General features: G+C 36.8%; 1 protein-coding gene across 3 annotated transcripts; it reads left to right on the top strand.

Moving 5' to 3' along the window:
- The first annotated feature begins 238 nt into the window (after positions 1-238).
- On the top strand, positions 239-12703 carry LOC104109800 (probable plastid-lipid-associated protein 14, chloroplastic). 3 transcript variants are annotated; one of them, XM_009619163.4, is made up of 14 exons: positions 239-394; positions 606-936; positions 1053-1096; positions 1719-1797; positions 1894-2010; positions 2285-2467; positions 2558-2644; positions 8102-8208; positions 8299-8386; positions 8461-8541; positions 9348-9424; positions 10227-10362; positions 11404-11466; positions 11856-12703. In XM_009619163.4, exons 2-14 carry the CDS (start codon positions 619-621, stop codon positions 12495-12497), a joined length of 2022 nt encoding a protein of 673 aa, XP_009617458.1. In that variant the 5' UTR covers positions 239-394; positions 606-618; the 3' UTR covers positions 12498-12703. The 3 variants fall into 3 exon arrangements, with proteins under 3 accessions (XP_009617458.1, XP_009617459.1, XP_033515483.1); XM_009619164.4 differs by lacking the exon at positions 239-394 and adding an exon at positions 476-493; XM_033659592.2 differs by lacking the exon at positions 239-394 and having other exon boundaries at positions 517-936.
- Positions 12704-13445: the final 742 nt, after the last annotated feature.

Here is a 13445-nt window from a genome sequence, read left to right as displayed (position 1 = left end):
CTCAGAGTAGTTGTGTGGTTATAAAAACTTCTCATTAAGTGTAGAATTATAAATTTAAGCAAAACTATTTCTAAATTTAAAAATGAATATTTTTTTTAGAACGGACAAAAAAAAATAAGTTCGTGTGAATTGAAATAGATATAACTAAAACTTACATAGTAGTACTAGTCTAGTATAGTTAATATGGTTAGTAACTTGAGAGAGCATTTTAATATAGACTAGTAGTGTAGTACTAGATATTTGGGGAGGCGGACGTAGACACACGGTAGACTCGTGTCGAAATGCCTCGAACTTAGTCTTACACGCCACTCTCACAAGTTTCCTTTTCTTCCCTGCAACTCTCTCCTACTATTTATACACACAATTTCTACTTCCCTCCTCCTCTCTCTATTTGGTAAGTCAAAACTTTCTTTTTCTTTTTCCTTTTTTGTTATTTTTTTTAATTACTGTACGCATATGATACAACACTGTTGCATCAGCTCAATCTAATTTAGTTCTGTTCTATTTTCTTTTGTTTTTTTCCTAATTTTCACTTCAAATTCTTTTGTTTATTTGTTATTTTGCACTTTGTGATATAACTATTGGTATATCTCTTTGATGTTTAGGATTCGACGTAAAATGGCGTGTACGGAAGTATATTCAATTTCAAGTCCAAAAATGGAATATGTTGAAGGACGGTGCTTCAGTTTTATTAATTCGTCGACTAGTCTAAAATTATGGCCTATGATTCGGAGAACGAACTCTCCAATTCGGAGAAAAAGAAAATTAGGTGTGAGTTGTTCATTGCCAAATACTTTGTCTCCATTAGGATCGGAGGAGGATGCAAGTGCTGTACCTAGCAGTCACTCCTTAGAAGATGAGTTTAGCCACGTCACGAAGTTCAAAATGTCCGATTTTAAGATACGGAATCGTGTCAGCATTGACCTTGGTGGCAGGGTAATTAAATTTCCTATGATTATTCTGTTGGAATAATAAGGGAGTCTTCGTCTTGAAATGAAGATGTAATAGCTATTTGATGTTTAATCTTCGCTTGCATTTTGCAATTGTGGCAGGGCGATGAGATAGTGTTTGAAGCTATGGTGAATGATTCTCATAGGTGAGTATTTCCGTGTATTCCCTCCTTTTCAATTTATGTCAGTCAAACAAATCAAATTTTGAAACTTGTGGTCTTAAACATGTTACTCCCTCCGTTTCCAATTTAGATAACTCCCTCCGTTTCCAATTTAGATGAGTTAGTTTGAATCGACACAAAGTTTAAGAAAAAATAAGAAGATTTTTGAAACTTGTGGTCTTAAAAGCTTAGGTAAAAGTTTTGTGGCGCCATGACATTTGTGTGGCTATAAAAACTTCTCGCTAATGGTAAAATAGGTAAAATGAAGAGTTTAAAGTTGAATTATTTCCAAATTTAGAAACGTATCATTTATTTTGGAACAAACTAAAAAGGAAAGTACCTCATCTAATTTGAAACGGAGGGAGTATAACATACTTTTGAAACTCGTGGTGTTTATCATGCTATAACATTTGTGTGGCTATACAAGTTTGTCATTAAGGATAAAATGATAAGTTTAAGTTAAATTGTTTCTAAATTTAGGAAAGGGTCCTTCTTGGAACAACTTAAAAAGGAAATAGGGTCACATAACTGGTACATGGAGCATAATTTTCAGCAGACGACCAAATTAACACAAACTTACTTTTCCTGATTTCATCAATACATGCAGTCCATTGTATAAGACCAGAGTTGTACTTAGGCAACTTATTAGTGCTCGAGCAAAGCGGAGAGGACGTCGTGCGATAGAGGTTTGTTGCACCTAGCCATCATTTTTTAACTCATGCATCGGTTCTGGAAATGTCCGTGATTTGTCCAATATTAATGATTGCATTTCTGTGTGCTAGGTATTGAAGAGACTGGCACGTCGTAAGCTCATGTATCATTCATACTCGATGCAAGTTCATGGGTATATCTGCTCATCCATGATAGATGAGAACAGTTCATTCACCTTAGTCCTTGGGGTATGCTGATTTTGATGTTAAGCTGATCCTTTATTTTCAAGGGACTATTCTGACTTGATAACATTACTATGATAAGTATAACTAGCTTCGCATGCTTGTTCTCTTAGGTGCTTGAGGAATAACTTAATGCAAGTACTATGGACCTGTTTCAGTGAACATCAGAAGCTTTTTTTCTTTGCGTACAGTTAGCAGTAGTAAATAAACTATCTATGTGTTCCTATGTTAGACCTTAAAATAGCTGACATCTTTGAGGACCTTGGTTTTGTTCTCTCAGCATCATGGAAGTTCTTCACTGAGACATTGGCTTCAACGATCTGATTGGCTTCCAACTCTAGAAGCTACTCTTTCTCTAGATCAGGAGTCTGTTAGAAGGGTGGGGGATGATACAATAGGAGGGCCAGCTATTTCTCGACAACTGCGACTAATCCGGATCTTAATGAGGGATCTCTTGATTGGAGTATGTGTTATGTGTCTTTCATTCTTATCTGATCAGGTACCAGATAGCAAGTTCTCTGTTTGCTGATTGATCCTTGATTCTCTCTCTCAGGTGAACTATGTGCACAGTCATGGTCTTGCACATACAGAGTTGAGGCTTGAAAATTTGCACATCAGTCCAGTGGATAAACATATTAAAGTGAGTGCCCCTTCATCTTACCTGTTGTAGTAGGAATTGGACGGTACCGGTACATTAGGGGACAAAGTACCTGCTGCTAATGTTACAATACTATTCAACATGCTTAACCTTGGTGATAGGCATATAACATAAGACCTTCACCTTCTACTGTAAAGGAAAATGTTCAATTACCATGAAAATATTAGTCCCGCCAATATTGCTGTATTTGTAAATAATAATTCTGCAAAATATAAGTTAACGTAATGAAAGAGTATTTAATTCGAGCCCACTGAATTCACAGTGTTTCCTTAAGGAATTTAATCCCCTCCTAGTACCCAAGGTAATGGATTATTTTCTCCCAGGATAGAACGAATCATACACTGGTGTAGCGGTACTTCAAACCCCAGTGTTTCAGCGAATACAAAGTTCGGTAGCAAATCACACTTACAGTTGCTTTGTTTGAAGTTAAAACAATGCAGAACGAAGGAGTAGAAACTCAGAAAATCGTATGGAAATGCTGAGAGGAAGGAGTGCAATGTATAGCCAAATTTGTTGAGCGATTTCAGTTCGTGTCTTTTGTGTTGTGTGTGTCTTTCTTCAACAGCTGCTGCACATATATATAGCAGCCAGTGTTGAAGAAGACCAATCGTCCACCCTCCATGGTGGAGCAAGCATTAGCTTGTTTGTGGAGCAAGCACATTCATGGTGGGAAGAGCATTAGGCGGCTGCCAAATGGTCAATACACGGATTAGAAAATATCCGTTACAAATGCGGATAATCTTACGTTAATATTTACTATTAACAAATAAATTTGGTCCAAAAAATTAATCAATCAATCGATCATTTGACCAAATCCGAATCCGAATCCGAATCCGAATCCGAATCCGAATCCGAATCCGAATCCGAATCCGTAGCCGTAGCCGTAGCCGTAGCCGAAGCCGAGCCGAGCGAGCGACGACGACGACGGCGCGAGGCTTGCTTTCTTCTTAACTCTTTAAGAGCTACAAGAAGAGCAATTATATATATACCCACCAAAAATCTTTTCCTCTTCCAATATGGGACAATGTCTCATTGTCAAGGGGGAAACTTAAAATTTTACTCAAAATTTTATTTTTCCTCCATTTCCCATTCACCCTCATTTTAAGACTATTTCATCTTAAAAACAAAACCTCAACAATCCCCCACATGAATGAGAAATGGCTATATCACGGAAGTATGCATGGAAAAACTGTGTGATTTACAAGCAAGGATTAATCGCATTTGGATAAGTAGGTTTCCCTTTGAACTTTCCGTAGTAAACTTATGTCGGATATACTCGGTCAATCGGTAGATTTGATATCTTTGAACCGTCGATCTTTGGTGTACACCTAGACAACCATAAGTCACACAATCAACCCTTAACCGTCTTTGGTTCTCATTGTTGTGTTCGTTTCAGCCATGAACACCGCCTGGTTTCATAAGTGCGTAGAGAACTGGCCTTACAAAGTTCTCCTTGAAGCGGCTAACACTTCACACTTACATAGGTGATTCCTAAACGTGTCATCCTGTAGATACACTATTTGATATACCCCGTATCAAATTTAGAAATCATTAAAAAGCCTTAATGCTTTATCCTTGGTACTGAACATTGTCTCATCACGAGAACGGACTAAAATTTTATTTGACAATGTTGAACCGTCATTAATGACTTTGTTTGATCTCCTTGAACCTAGATCTTGGGATCTCCAGTCTTCTAGGTAGAGTTACCGCCACAATGACTTGTTCTCGGCCATAGCCCCATTCCCCTTGATGATTTCTCAACTACCTCTCTAGTTAGGCCTTTTGTAAGTGGATCCGACACATTATCACTTGACTTTACATAGTCAATCGTGATAATTCCTCTAGAGAGTAATTGCCTAACGGTTTTATGTCTTCGTCGTATATGACGAGATTTACCGTTATACATAACGCTCCCAGCCCTTCCAATTGCCGCTTGACTATCACAATGTATGCATATTGGTGCCAACGGTTTGGGCCAAAATGGAATGTCTTCCAAGAAATTCCGGAGCCATTCAGCTTCTTCACCGGCTTTATCTAAGGCTATGAATTCAGCCTCCATTGTAGAGCGGGCAATACATGTTTGTTTGGACGACTTCCAAGATACCGCTCCTCCACCAATAGTGAATACATATCCACTTGTGGACTTAGAATCAGTTGAACCGGTGATCCAATTTGCATCACAGTATCCCTCAATCACCGCAGGGAAATTACTGTAGTGCAATTCAAAGTTTTGGGTATGTTCTAAATATCCCAAAACTCGTTTCATTGCCATCCAATGAGATTGGCCTGGATTGCTCGTATATCGACTCAGTTTACTTATAGCACAAGCTATATCTGGTCGTGTACAATTCATGATATACATTAAGCATCCCAACACACGAGCATAATCCAATTGTGATATGCTTTGGCCTTTATTCTTTGCTAATGCAAGATTCACGTCAATTGGAGTCTTTGCAACTTTAAAGCCCAAGTGCTTGAATTTTTCAAGTACTGTCTTAATATAATGAGATTGTGACAATGCCAGACCTTGAGGAGTCTTATGGATCTTAATTCCCAGAATTAAATCAGCAACTCCCAAGTCTTTCATATCAAACTTGCTATTGAGCATACGCTTAGTAGCATTTATGTTGGCAATGTCATTACTCATTATCAGCATATCATCCACATATAGGCAAACAATGACTATGTGATTTGGAACATTTTTAATGTACACACATTTATCACATTCATTTATCTTAAAACCATTTGACAACATTGTTTGGTCAAATTTCGCATGCCATTGTTTGGGTGCTTGTTTTAGTCCGTAAAGAGACTTAACAAGTCTACATACTTTCTTTTCTTTACCTGGAACCACAAACCCTTCAGGTTGTTCCATGTAAATTTCTTCCTCCAACTCTCCATTTAAGAAGGCCGTCTTAACATCCATTTGATAAATTTCAAGACTATACACTGCAGCTAATGCTACTAACATCCGTATGGATGTAATTCTTGTAACTGGAGAGTATGTATCAAAGTAGTCTAGACCTTCTCGTTGTCTATACCCTTTGACTACGAGTCTTGCCTTGAATTTATCAATAGTGCCATCATCTTTGATTTTTCTCTTAAAAATCCATTTAGAACCCAAAGGTTTATTTCCAGGAGGAAGATCAACCAATTCCCATGTATGGTTGTTCAATATGGATTCTATTTCATTATTGACTGCCTCTTTCCAAAACAATGATTCCGAAGAAGTCATAGCTTCTTTAAATGTTTGAGGCTCATTCTCCAATAAGAAAGTCACAAAATCTGGTCCAAATGAAGTAGACGTTCTTTGACGTTTACTACGTCTTGGATCCTCCTGATTATATGTACTTTCTTTTGTTTCTTCCCGAGGTCGTTTAGATCCTTCACCAAACGACTCACATTCCTTTTTTTACGGATATATATTTTCAAAAAACTCAGCATTATCTGATTCTATAACCGTATTATTATGAATGTCGGGATTTTCTGATTTATGAACCAGAAATCGATATGCTTTACTATTTGTCGCATATCCTATGAAAACACAATCAACGGTTTTCGGTCCTATCTTTACCCTTTTGGGTTTAGGAACTTGCACTTTTGCTAAACACCCCCACACTTTAAAATAATTCAAGTTGGGCTTCCTTCCTTTCCATTTTTCATATGGAATGGATTGTGTTTTGCTATGGGGCACTCGATTTAATATTCGATTAGCCATAAGAATGGCTTCCCCCCACAAGTTCTGTGGCAAACCAGAACTTATCAACAACGCATTCATCATCTCCTTTAATGTGCGATTCTTTCTTTCCGCAATCCCATTAGATTGGGGCGTGTAAGGGCTGTTGTTTGATGAATAATTCCATATTCTAAACATATTTCTTCAAAAGGAGATTCATATTCACCACCCCTATCACTTCTTATCATTTTTACTTTCTTGTTAAGTTGCGTTTCAACTTCATTTTTGTATTGCCTGAATGCGTCTATTGCTTCATCTTTACTATTCAGTAAGTAAACATAGCAATATCGAGTACCATCGTCAATAAAAGTTATGAAATACTTCTTTCCACCGCGAGATGGTATTGACTTCATGTCACAAATATCTGTGTAAATTAAGTTTAAAGGATTTGAATTCCTTTCAACTGACTTATAAGGATGTTTAACATACTTAGATTCCACACATGTTTGACATTTTGATTTTTCGCATTCAAACTTGGGCAGTACTTCCAAGTTAATCATTTTCCGCAAGGTTTTATAATTGAGTGCAATGTATAGCCAAATCTGTTGAGCGATTTCAGTTCGTGTCTTTTGTGTTGTGTGTGTCTTTCTTCAACAGCTGCTGCACATATATATAGCAGCCAGTGTTGAAGAAGACCAATCGTCTACCCTCCATGGTGGAGCAAGCATTAGCTTGTTTGTGGAGCAAGCACATTCATGGTGGGAAGAGCATTAGGCGGCTGCCAAATGGTCAATACACGGATTAGAAAATATCCGTTACAAATGCGGATAATCTTACGTTAATATTTACTATTAACAAATAAATTTGGTCCAAAAAATTAATCAATCAATCGATCATTTGACCAAATCCCAAGCCGTAGCCGAGCGAGCGACGACGACGACGACGACGGCGCGAGGCTTGCTTTCTTCTTAACTCTTTAAGAGCTACAAGAAGAGCAATTTTATATATACCCACCAAAAATCTTTTCCTCTTCCAATATGGGACAATGTCTCATTGTCAAGAGGGGGAAACTTAAAATTTTACTCAAAATTTCATTTTCCCTCCATTTCCCATTCACCCTCATTTTAAGACTATTTCATCTTAAAAACAAAACCTCAACGGAAAACAGATAGGCTTTACTCTCTGTAGGTTCCAACTTGTCTAGTGGAAGAGACACGTGATGTCAATATTGGGGTTTTAGGCTGTGTGAATCCAACTCTACCCAATCCCGATAGTGTGGGAGCCTCGTGAACTATCAACAGTTCCACCTAAGAATCAATTAGATAAACCTGGCTAAACTTCCTCAGAAAAGCACGATGTCTTCGGTGAAACTAGAGCTATGAAACATGTCTTAATCATTAGATATAGAATACATGCATAATGCATACATTTGACAATGCTTCATCCATATTGCTTAGTTATGCAAAATCCTTTTATGAGTTCATCGAGATGCTACTTTTTGTGGTATTACAAGAGTGCTTTTTTAGATCAGGCTAGTCTCTGGTTTTCCCAAAAGGAAGCGCTCTCTACATTTTGTTTTTCTTCCAATAGGGGCACTGATGGCTACGTTGGTAGTTGTGATACTTTTTGCTAATATGGTCCAGTTTGGAATCACTGTGAACCTATCTATGTGTTTTCGGAGGTTAACAACTCAACTATACCTCCTTGGGAAGAAGAATTTATTTTGATTTGTCTTGATTGTTCAATTGATCACTTCTTATCAGGTAGGTATATTGGGAAATGCTGCTGACTTTAATGAGGCTGATACTGTGGATGGCACATCATATGACAATATGGATAGGAGGAGAATGATGATTGCATTTGACATGAGGTATGACATGCATGCTTAAATATTTATGTTTTTTGTTTAGCGTGAAGCAAGTTATTTATGATTTTCTATCTGCTTTTACCTGTTGCAAAGATGTGTTGGATTCATCATGGCAAAAATGGTTTTGAGGGAACTCATGGACCCAACGACATTTGCCAAGTTCAAAGCATTCCTCACCAAGGTTGTACACTGTTTTTGGATGTTCTGCAAAATACATGCTTTCACATGCAATAACTTAATTCATGCCATCTTCAGGGAAATGATTCCTCCTGTTTGCGAGAGTTTCTTCTGCATGATGTAAAAAGAAATTCTTCAGCTGGAAATTTTGGTATACAAGTTAGTACCTTATCCCTTGTTTATGTTTGACTCTTCCATTGTCGTTTGCTGAAAGTCAAGAGAATTAATATAGTGATAAATCAATTATGACTAATGAATTCTTTTGTAGACCATGTTTTTATTAACTTCATCTATTTCTTTCCATGAACATAACTATGAAAGTTCTTTTATGCTAGTCAACTACCCAGTAGTGTCACTTATCACATTTCTCAAAAGGGCGGCAAATGGACGGTTATGAAGATAAAGTGGTTTACTTAATAAATGAGTCATGACTCAGCTCGTGCAAAACTTTCTTAAGTCAAGATGGACTAGTAAGGGGGTTATTGCCCAATAAGATGGAATATAACGTTGTTTGCTGTAAATCAAGAGAATTCATAGAGTTATAACTTATAAATCAGGAGATATATTATTTTCTCTTCCAATTATCCGAGGACTCTAATGAGGTGGTTTTGTTCCTGCTAGATTCAAAAATTGAGTTATGATAGAGTGGATTCAGAGATATTAGAGATGAAGGTGGATGTACATAATATTAATTTTTATCACATATTTCATCGTGCTACGACGAAGCATGAAGATTGTGACACATGGTAAAACATTTACAATGTGTAGCCTTATTTAGGTAATTTACTTGTTAAAGGTGGACGTAATTCATGTTATTTAGGTAATTTTCCTTATTTAATAACTTTTCTTATTTCATGTAGTTTAATCTCCTCTAATTTCAATTCAAAACTTAGTTCTCTCTCCTATTGCTCCACACTGTTTACTTTCCATTTTAGGTAATATAGTAATATTTGTTCTTCTTTCAGATACTTGATAGAAACTGGGGTGCAGGTTGGCATTTGCTCTCATTACTCCTTGCACCTAAACCTTTGGACAGGATAAGGTAAACTCAATCATTATGGTTGATGATGCCTTTTGGAAACTGCATACATGCATCAGATATTAGTTTTTCTTACAAGCTATGCAGGATTAATGAAAACCAGCTTATTAGATAGCTTATAGCCTAGAGGCTAGAGGAAATTTTCTAGAAGATGAGTTAATTGGTTAACGGAATTTGGAACTCTTCTGATGGCTTTCTGTAGGAGCCCTAGCAACTTAAGTATTTGAAAGGCTTTTGGAGAAACATGTATCATTTTATCAGATCTTCCAAAAATTATTTTGGGAAGTGATCAAGGGGAAGCAGATTTTAATGTTGATGAGCTTCTAGGTAAAGGAGCGAGCTTCTGATCTCTAATCCAGTTGTTTATAAGAATCTTTAGATTAAATTAAAAGCAAGACCCATGTGCCTAGCATTCAATGAAGTGGGTGAAAAATCTTGGAGACCACGGTTCAATTCCCACAAAGACAAAAAAATGCTAGGTAATTTCCTCCCATCCACCTAAGTTTGGGTGGTGGGCAGAGTTACCCGATACATGTACTGGTGAGAGATAGCAGGTACCTAGTGCAATAATTGAGGTGCGAAGCAAGATAGCACGGGCACCATCATTTAAAAGAAAAATTAAAAGCAAGACAGATAAATTACATGTACATTATTTTAGATACTTCACGGACTGAGCTTTCATAGTGCTGATTGTTGTTACTCAAACAGCATGTGTAAATTAAATCGGTCTCATAGATAATCAAGTCAAAGATGACAATGTATAATTACATCATAATTAATGAAGATCTCCACTAATATTTCACAGTTGCTTAAATGCTCTGAGGCATCCCTTCTTGTGTGGACCAAAATGGCGTGTAAACCCATCTATTGAGGTAATCAGATGGAGTCTTGGCTCAACTACTGTTCGAATTGCAGAGGAGTACATTTATGGGCAGCAGCAGGTAATAACTGTTGGCTGATCATGAAAAGTATTTCTTCTTTTTCAGTGGTTAAATGGTTGATTTGATACTACGAAGTGTTTGAGTATTTCATGTTTCCTATTTCCCCCTCCTAGTTTCCCAACAGTACATTTGATAAACAAACCTCCTTATTTTAGCTGGAAGTCTGAATGTGCGTCACTGCTTTTGTCTGTTGTTAAGCTTGCTTGCTTCTTAAGTATTAGTTCTTATTACTCCAGAAATCTATGGTGGCACAAATAGCTTGCCTCCCCATTTATTTTCAATTTCGAACTTTTCCTTTTCAGAATGGTTGGTTCATCTGACTTTCTTTTCTTGTTTTCCTTCCTCTTTGGCCGAGTATATTTATATATGCTTCTTATGTTTTCACTCGGAGTTTATAATTATCTTTTTATCTCAATATATTGTCATTGTTTGTCTTTCTACTCAAGGTGGCCCCTTTCTTTAGAATTTTTGTTTTACCTTATTTTTTAAAAATGCAGAAATAATAGTAGCAGTGTACTTAAATGCATACTAATCTAAGATCCGGTGTTTGTCATCGCGAAAACCACTAAATAAAGAAAAGTATCTTCCTAAAAATATATTAAGAGAGCACCCAATTTGGATAGGGTAAGTAGATCTATAACTTTGCTTGACTATCTGCACTTTAGTCCTTAATGAAAATATGGGTCATAATTCATAGACACCAATTGCTTTTTTAATCTGGATAAAGGGACACCCTTACGTGAGACTTTAAAAAGGGACGTATGGTGTTTATCCCAAAAAGGGGTAAAATGGAAGCAACATATTCTTCTACAAAAAATAAAGACTGTCATGACTTACTAGGATGTGTCCTCCCTCAAATTCTTTCTTCAAGTATTATCAAATAATAATTCTACTCAGCTCTTTAAACAGATGAGTTTAATTCTATTTAGCTCATCGCTACTGTATTTTTTTCATTAATTGTCTGCACCTTGCTGAAATCTGTTAGCAGGATCAGAAAGTAAAAGAGTTGCTAATATATTATTTCTCTTCTGTTTTTTCCAGCGGAGTAGGCTTGCTCATTTCATTGAATTAATGGAGATGCTAAATCCTTATCCAAAACCAAAGGTGAAGAATCTCTCTTCTTTTATTATGAGTTATTTTTTTAATTCTCTTTGGTTGGTGAAGAGCGTCTCTCATCATCTGCTTCTCATTTATAGCACTTTGACAATATTTATTTTACAGTCTCTCCCCTAAAGATTCACAGTATTTCACACATTGTGCATTTCATGCTTGTCTACAATGTTTATTTTACAGTTTCAAGCTTTGTTTATTATATTATATATGCAGTACTCTGTCTTTGTATATTTGTTGCACTGCGTTTGTTGTTATTTAGGGTAAGTAGTGATGCATGCTTGCATTTTTTTTCAATTGGGAGGAATTGCCTCAAATGATACATTATGCCTTGAGCAATGTGCTCACCATTTGCAACTGAACGAGTATCTACTGATCTGCAGCATTGGCTGGGATCGTTTCCTGGAAAGTGGCGTCTGTTATACTGTACTGGTAGACATATAGGATTGACCCTTAGACAGCCTTCTGTTAGAGTACTCATTGGGGAAGTGTACCTAACAATATCTAAAGCATCAACACCTAAAACAACATTTTCAGCTGCCTCACATATAAGCTTCACTGTTATGGCTGGTGGGGATTGGCCTCATGACAAGTCTGGTGTAGGTGGAAAGTTGCAAGTGAATACCTATTTCAGATTGAGAGCTGGGAGACGGTTATATCTTAAGGAAGAAACTGACACCTCGAAGTTTCCCTCTGCTACACCAGATGCTCAAGCTTCTGCAGTGAAAAGGTTATCTAGTAAAAAGTGGAGGAAAGCCATCCCCGTAAATGAATTTCCTTCAAGCCTTTCTGTAGCTAAACTTGTGTCCACTGAAACTGAGGTAACAATGAGTCTGGATAAACCACTGAGTGGTAACATTGAAGTGGCACAGAAAGCACTTCAAGAGGTACGCACTCAAATACCTCCAGAAATGTTTGATCTGTCAAAAATCGTTTGTGGAACATATTTGGATTCAAGATTGCTTGTCCTGCGAAGTGTAAATGGATCTGCACTCGTTTTAACAAGATGTACAAATGATAGTTGATTGTAGTTTAAAAAAAAACTTTGTTGATTCACTTTTTGTAAATAGAATCATATTTTTATCTTTCCGTATTTGGTCAGAGGGAGCAAAAGATTGGTAGAAGAATAGAAAGCTTAATTCGTGTATTTAAGGTCACAGAGATTCTTTTTTACCATGTTACCAATTTTCCAGCAAAATATATATATGTTCATCACATTGCAGAAGGGAAATGCTGCGCCCCTGGACACTCAGAGGAAAATTTTGCGCATCAACTAATCCCAAACTAGTTAAAACCAATCGAATTCATTAATTATAACTATTCCGCTGCATCTAAGTTCATTTCATTTTAACAGGAAATAAGTTACCTTTTTAAAACACATTGAAGTTCTAGTATTTTTTAGAAATGTAAAATTCATCTCTACAGTAGTCCTTAACCAGGCAACAAATACTCGTTACAAGCACTTGTGATCCCAAAAAAGTTGCAGTCACGCTTATGGAGATTTCAGTAAACATATGAGACTACGTATAGAATTTGGCAGAGAACTTGAAAGAACTCGGCAATCAAGATGCACCAGCATGCATTAATTTACCGTACAATTGTATGGCACTAAAGAGAAGATAATAGCAATGCAGTCAGAGAAATATTTGGCTATCTTCGTCGGAACCCCAGACGGCCTGTGAAAACATCACGACCAAACACCACGACTCTGTTCTGAAAATAAATGTAATCTAGTAATAACATTAGCCTATCTAAAGACATCCTCGCTAATATAAATACATTTCATACATTTCAAATAGAGGCTTCTGTCTCTTGTCCCTCTCCCTCTTGGTGAATTCTAACATTCAAATTGCACTTTTGAGGGGCAGGTGGATACACCAACAATCGCTTGCTCAACCAAAATCAAGAAATCCGGTCTGTCCAATATCTAGGATAAAGAAAATGCATAAGCAAAAGGAGCAGAAACATTTCCA

Source organism: Nicotiana tomentosiformis, chromosome 3 (genome assembly GCF_000390325.3).
Source record: "Nicotiana tomentosiformis chromosome 3, ASM39032v3, whole genome shotgun sequence".
Lineage (NCBI taxonomy): Eukaryota > Viridiplantae > Streptophyta > Magnoliopsida > Solanales > Solanaceae > Nicotiana > Nicotiana tomentosiformis.
The sequence above is the reverse complement of the archived record's forward strand: the minus strand, read 5'-3'. Positions and strand labels throughout refer to the sequence as shown.